Source organism: Crotalus tigris, unplaced genomic scaffold, assembly GCF_016545835.1.
Source record: "Crotalus tigris isolate CLP2741 ecotype Arizona unplaced genomic scaffold, ASM1654583v1 scf7180000019364.2947544272:3078424, whole genome shotgun sequence".
In the NCBI taxonomy this organism is placed as follows: Eukaryota; Metazoa; Chordata; class Lepidosauria; order Squamata; family Viperidae; genus Crotalus; species Crotalus tigris.
The window spans coordinates 606666-613150 of record NW_024097500.1 but is presented as its reverse complement, the minus strand read 5'-3'; the positions used below and the strand labels follow the sequence as shown (position 1 = coordinate 613150).

The following is a 6485-nucleotide window of genomic DNA, read 5'->3' as shown; positions in this document are numbered from 1 at the left end:
TGCTGGCTCCTGGGAGGGGGGAACTTCAAAGCATCCCAATCAACAGTCGTTTCTTGCATTCGCTTGGCACAGAATGAGGAAGGAGAGGCTATTTTAAAAACCAGGCATAAGGGAAAGTGTTGGCCAGAACAATGGTGGCAGTAAAGAGTGAGGGAGCTACAACAGCTAAAAGAGAGGGAGAAGCAAACAACAAGGCCCTAAACATCACACAGTCCAGGCCCAAAGTATCAAGGAGAGTTGTGCTCCTTTATTAACACCAGTAGCACAGGGTGAAAAGGTATGTAGTAGCTTCACTTTCACACGGGCATTTCTATTCCCTCCTACTTACAATTTCGAAGTTGGTCTTGTTTATAATCAGAACAGTAAGCTGTTCTAATTTCTAAAGGCAAAAAGCACTCTGCTGAGGAAATTTAAGCTACCTGAAAGCCTTATTTCCTCCATTCTTCCTTCTACTGAAACACAAAGGCCTAATATCAGGTTGGTTGATGTAAGTGGGCTTTAAGAGGGGCCTTCAGGGATAAGCTTGTGTCTTCCCAACCTTCTCCTGGAGCTCTGCAGGCACCGGGGGGGGGGGGGGGAGAGGGGGGAGAGCAGCCTCCTTCCAGCACAGGCTTGTTGCTACTAGAGTGCCCTCCGGACCTTGGCTGCAGCAGCACCGCTTGTCCACACAGTCCCTCTCGCACCCCCCCTGCGGGCACAATGTACACCTTTCCGTCAGCCGCCCGCCTGGGACTGAAGCCCGTCAGCTGGGCGTTGCTCTCCTGTATCTGAGCATAGCTCCACAGCTGATAGTGGTAACTCTTGCCATGCTTTGACAGCAAGTAGGTCTCAGTGACAGCCTCTAAAGGGACAGCTGAAGTAGCGTGGTTGGCATGGAAGAGTCCCGGCATGTCCTTGTCCTCTTGGCAGGCAGGCAGTTGGAAATCATTCTTCAGACCAAGCAACGCTCCTGGGAAACAAACGAGATTGGGTTGGGTTTCTGAGCCCTTAGTGTAGTGTTTCCCAAACTTGACAATTTTAAGGCATGAGGACTTCAACTCCCAGAATTCCACAGCCAGCAACGCCTTAGTGGAACTGCTGAAGGGGAGGGGGTCTTTACTGCTGTTCACACAGGCCAGTCCTGATACTGAAATCTAAGCCTGTCCCTGGCCAAATCTGTCCTTCCCAACCGACCTCCCACAACAGAGATTCCTTAGAATCTGTCCCCCCCCCCAACCTGGTCATCCTCCAGATGTACTGGAACCAAGATTCTCAGAACCCCATCCAGGGACATGGATGGGCCATGCCATTCTGCCACGTTTCTCCCCCAAAGCAAAGCACACAGCTGTTCTTTGGGATATCTAGAGAGGAACCCCAACCCATAATCCCAGTGTGGCAACAGCACCCCCTTGTGGACAGTTAATAGCCAGCAGAGCATACCTGAAGCAACAGCCCAATGAGCCTTGTAGCCATTCCGGAGGCAGGGCTCGTGGTTGTAATCCTCATCATAGCTGTGGTAGGCATTAAGGTCCGGCCTGGAAACTTTGGCTCAAGACCACGCTCCCACATAGCATTGGCTGTCTTTGGTGAAAATGCCCTCCCCCCCAGGTTAAGGGGCCACTGACGAGAGACCAAGTGAAAGTCTCAGCTTTCACAGTAAACAGTTTCAAATTTCAGAGAAGCCTTGGAGGAAATGGAAAGGAAAAGCTTCCGTAGAGGATACGGTATCAGCACAGGGAAACCAGCACCAAGATGCTGAAGAATTCTGTCGTGGTTCCGTCCTTGCAGGCCACCAGAGAGTAGCTCTGCTTTACAGGGGAAGACCTCCTCGGCCAGCCTGGCCATGTCAGCGGCTGAAGTGGGTGGCAAAGGAAATGCTGGGACAGCTACCAAGCAGCCCCCCCCCCAGCGATGCCCTGCGTAAGAGGGGATCCAAGCGAGCAGCCAAACTGCTGCCAACCTTCTCTCAGGAGCCCTGACAGCCTCGTCGGGCGCCTCTGCCTGTCCTTCTCAGCTACCGACCTGAGAACATTTCTCCCTGCACCGTGTAGCCTCTCTCCAAAGCCACCTGCCGAATTCTCTCCAGGGGAACCTCAGAAGGCAGGTGGAGGTGAGCACTGGCCATCCAAAGGGCCACCAAACCACACCTGTAGAAGGAAGAAAGCGGCGGGGGGGGGGGCTGGCTGCACAAAGTCTGACGCTTTTCAGCCCGAGTGTCCAATACCGAAAAGGCCAGTTACGAAGGCTCGGCTCGGTGCTTTCCAAAGGGAAGCTACCGCAGACCAGGCACTCGTTATCGGCTTTCACATTCAGGCCGCCCCAAAGAGGGAGACAGGCCAGGGCCCCGCCAGCTTCTCCGGCTCCGTCTGGGCCGGAGCGGCCAGAGGTTTCCTCCTGGGCGATACTCACTGCGGGCCCTCCTGGATGAGGGACGGGACCGGCTGGAGGAACAGCAGCCACGTTAGACACTGGCTGAACCTGCAACAGCAGCGGGGAGAGGGAGTCTCAGAGGCCCCGCCGAGCACCAGCGGCCCTTCCCGCCCTCGCCGCCCCTGAAGCAGCCGCGCTTGGTAAGGCCAGGAAGAAGCGGCGAGCCAGCTCCATTAACGTGCACGAGTGACGAGCGCCCTACCGGGCCTTCTGCCGCCGCAGAAGCTCCCTCACGCCGTCGCGGTCCCCGATGCCGGCCGCCTGCTGTGGCGTCGCCCGGAGGAACGCAGCGGCCCGCGAGGGGGGCGGCGGGGGCGGGGGCGGGGGCGGGCTTTCTGCCATCGCATTCAGCACGCTCTCCGCCATGCCGCCGCCGCAAGTCCAGGGGGTCAACGGTCACGACCCTTTACGGAATCGCCATTGGTAGGTTAGGCGGCGCTCGGATTACGTCATCCATTCGCGTCAGAGAGGATATCCCGGCGTGTGACGCGCCGATCTTGTCGCGATTTGATCAATCAACCAATCGAACACTGCGGCTAGGATGATGGGCGGGCTGTGTCCCGGAAGAGGGCTTCCCACCCGGCCCCATTTGGGACGGGAGCAACGGTGAGGCACGCTGGCCATTGGACGTCCGCGAGGCAGGAAGAAGCCGTCATCTCTCAGCCGTGATTGGCCAACGATCGTCCACTAGTGCAGGACACGAGGAAGGGTCGGCGGGAGCGCCGGTGGGGTGGCTGACGTGGCCTGCGCGGGATCGGTGAGGGATCGGGCGAGCGGGGCGCCATCCGCGCGTGGGGTGCCGCTGGGTCGGGCCTTCCTGTCGAGGGCAGCCGTGCGGACTGGGACCTTCGTTTCTCCGCCGACGCCTCCTGGCCGGCATCGGGTCGGGGCGAACCCTAGCATCCGGGTTGACGGCCGTCGCAGTTCGAACGCAATTACGGAGAAGGGAAAGGCGGGGGGAGGCGGAAGCGGCGGTCGCCTTTTGGAGGAGGAGGAGGACGGACCGACCGGCCGACCGTTTGGAGGAAGGCGCTTTCCCTGCCCTCCGCCTTGCCTGTCCCTTCAAGGCAATCTGGTGGCGTCACACCCACCTCATGTTTTACCGAGTGGTCCCCTTTTTGCTCCCAGCTACGCGATCTCAGTAACCCGGGACCCACGGGCTCCTCCGTTGTCTTCTGTGGAGCGTTGGTGGGCGGATGGCCATTTCTTTGGGGCTGGCTGAGTGTTCCAATTCAGCTTCTCCATAATTAAGCGTTTTCTCTTGCTTTTCGTTTTTTTCTTTTAACACAGAAATTTATTACTCCGTTTGGCTGAATCTTTCCATTCCCCGCCAACCTTGGACTTGCAGTTGTCATGGCGGTTCCAGAACCCCGGTCCAATCACACCATCTACATCAACAACCTTAATGAGAAAATCAAGAAAGACGGTGAGGAGTTGTGGGTGCTAATTCAGTGCTAATACGGTGTGGCTTTATGGGTGGTCATTTTGCCTTAGAAGGGCTGCAATTCCTGCATTGGTGATTTCTTTGGGGTTCCCAGATTCTTCTGAAAAAGAAGGATATTTAGAGTGGGTGAGCCCATATCACAGTGCCTGTACTTTGTGTGCAACTTTGCTTATTCTTTTCTTGGTATTTATGGAAGGGCAATAACTCCCAAAGTTCAGAGAAAGTTGAGGTATTTTTAAAAAACAGAAACCAACTTGTCTTTTGACTGCAGGAGATACAGTTGTGCAGCATAGAGCAAAAGTTAAAAATGTGCCTTTTTCTCCACAGAGCTCAAGAAGTCGCTGTATGCCATTTTCTCCCAGTTTGGGCAGATCCTCGACATTCTGGTGTCCCGCAACCTGAAAATGAGAGGCCAGGCCTTTGTCATTTTCAAAGAAATATGCAGCTCCACCAATGCCCTACGCTCCATGCAGGGGTTCCCATTTTATGATAAGCCCATGGTGAGTGGCGACCATTCCTGGCTTCTGGAGGAAGGGAGGGAAGGCAGGTGGCTCTCCTGAGAAAGGAGATCTAATTGTAGTCAGCCAGGTGCCTGTGCACTCCCATGCGGCTTGACCAACATGGCCTTTTCTGCCATTCTGATCCAGGGAAGCTTGGAAGTTTGCTGGCCAGGCATTGGGTAAGGGTAACTCAGTGCTTCTTTTCCACACCCAGAGGATCCAGTACGCCAAGGTAGATTCTGACATCATAGCCAAGATGAAGGGCACTTTTGTGGAGCGGGACCGCAAGAGAGAAAAGCGAAAGCCCAAAGGCCAAGAGGCACAAGTAACTAAGAAGCAGATACCAGGAGCAGCTGCCCCAGTGGCCCCCTCTGTTCAGGGCACCGTGCCAGTGAGTGCCTGCTTCTGGGCAGTTTGGGGCTGTTGGTTCTGGGGGAAAAACTCCTCTGCTTTCCTTCAGGAAGCCCAGCTCCAAGATGAAACCCAGACCCTGGCAGAGAGAATGGGGGGGGGGAATTGTGGGGTTTTTTTACCTTTAATGAAAGCGGGCTCTGAAGTGTGAACTTTTTCCTTCCTGGCCAGGGGTCCTTGGGGGCTTCATGCTGGCTTTTGAATGGCAGCTGCAGGAAATGGGGGTCTCTGCTCTTTGGAGGGGTGTCCCATGGGCTGAGGTTCAGGAGTGAGGCATAGCTTGAATCTCCCCGCATCTCTTGCTTTCTCCTCAGGGCATGCCCCCCATGAACCAGGCTCCCTGTGTGATGCACCACATGCCAGGGCAGCCCCCTTACATGCCACCCCCAGGCATGATGCCACCACCTGGCATGGCGCCGGGTTCCATCCCCCCAGGGGCAATGCCGCCACAACAGATGCTGCCAGGACAGATGGCCACAGCGCAGCAGGTGAGTGACCAAGGGCCAGCTTGGCTGGTTAATCGGGTAGAAATCCCTGAGAGTTTGTCTTGCTCCCGTTTTGGTCAGGGGGTCGGAGGGCTGCCTCACCATTCCCTGGGCCTGAAACGATCAGAGTGATGCGGTGTTTCTACTCCCTGCAGCTGTCGGAGAATCCGCCTAACCACATCCTGTTCCTCACCAACCTTCCCGAGGAGACGAATGAGTTGATGCTGTCCATGCTCTTCAATCAGTAAGCTCGGCTCTTTGGTGGGGCTTTGGGGGGAGGGCCAGGCAGGGCCGGCAGCGAAGGACTGTCAGGTGGGGAAGGTTGGGCTTCCCTCCACGGTTTGTGTGCTGCCGCCTTTCCTTCCCTGATGTCCGCAAGAATGCGGCCTTGAGCACACAGACCGCCACTCTGTTCTCCAGTGCCTCCTGCAAGTTCCCTGCTTGCTTGTCCTTGTTTACTTCTTGCATCTCTGCGGCCATCTTCTTCCCCCAAGAGGCCAGCCTTGTGAATTCAGCCCTGAGCTTCTCTTTGATTGGCCACAGGTTCCCTGGCTTCAAGGAGGTGCGGTTGGTGCCCGGGCGCCATGACATTGCCTTTGTTGAATTCGACAATGAGGTGCAGGCCGGTGCTGCCCGTGATGCCCTCCAGGGATTCAAGATCACCCAGAACAACGCTATGAAGATCTCCTTTGCCAAGAAGTGAGCTGCCCTCCCCAGGCGGGGGTAGTTCCTGAACTCTGGGCCTTTTTTTCTAGTTTTTGCCTGTAAAATGGTTTGTGTTGTTTCTCTAATGTTGTCTCCTGTGAAAGGTAAGGGTGTGTGTGCGTGTATGGGTGAGTGAAAGAGAGAATTCGCATTTGGACGAAAGGCAGGCGGAGCTATTTGTCCGTTAGGTGTGAGTGGCGTCTGAAAGGAAGCAGCCGATTCCTGGCAAAAGCTTTGTACCCAGAGTCTGACGGCCAGACATCGCACCTGGAGCTTTTCCTTTTGGCAATAAACGTGTTCCTTTGTTCTTTTGGTTGGCTTTGGCTCTTATTGACCAGAGGCTGTGGGTCTCCGTTCCTGGGGCGGAGGATGGCAAGGGTTGCTGTGGAAGCCCTTGAAACTTTTTCTGTCCCTCCTCTTGTTGTTGTTGTTAATTGCGAAGTCGTGTCCGACCCATCGTGACCCCATGGACAACGTTCCTCCAGGTCTTCCTGTCCTCTACCATCTTCTGGAGTCCATTTAAATTCACAC

General features: G+C 55.6%; 2 protein-coding genes across 5 annotated transcripts; one reads left to right on the top strand and one right to left on the bottom strand.

Moving 5' to 3' along the window:
- Positions 1-225: 225 nt before the first annotated feature.
- On the bottom strand, positions 226-2924 carry CUNH19orf54 (chromosome unknown C19orf54 homolog). The gene is made up of 6 exons (XM_039361901.1): positions 2612-2924; positions 2389-2457; positions 2002-2126; positions 1703-1832; positions 1420-1490; positions 226-949 (listed from the first exon to the last, which is right to left on the bottom strand). The coding sequence occupies exons 1-6, from the start codon at positions 2773-2775 to the stop codon at positions 474-476; spliced, it is 1035 nt and encodes a 344-aa protein (XP_039217835.1). The 5' UTR covers positions 2776-2924; the 3' UTR covers positions 226-473.
- A 72-nt stretch (positions 2925-2996) lies between these two features.
- Positions 2997-6266, top strand: SNRPA (small nuclear ribonucleoprotein polypeptide A). 4 transcript variants are annotated; one of them, XM_039361909.1, is made up of 7 exons: positions 2997-3134; positions 3700-3835; positions 4181-4353; positions 4568-4744; positions 5079-5252; positions 5405-5493; positions 5793-6266. In XM_039361909.1, exons 2-7 carry the CDS (start codon positions 3763-3765, stop codon positions 5950-5952), a joined length of 846 nt encoding a protein of 281 aa, XP_039217843.1. In that variant the 5' UTR covers positions 2997-3134; positions 3700-3762; the 3' UTR covers positions 5953-6266. The 4 variants fall into 4 exon arrangements, with proteins under 4 accessions (XP_039217843.1, XP_039217842.1, XP_039217844.1 ...); XM_039361908.1 differs by having other exon boundaries at positions 3015-3166; XM_039361910.1 differs by lacking the exon at positions 2997-3134 and adding an exon at positions 3177-3476.
- Positions 6267-6485: the final 219 nt, after the last annotated feature.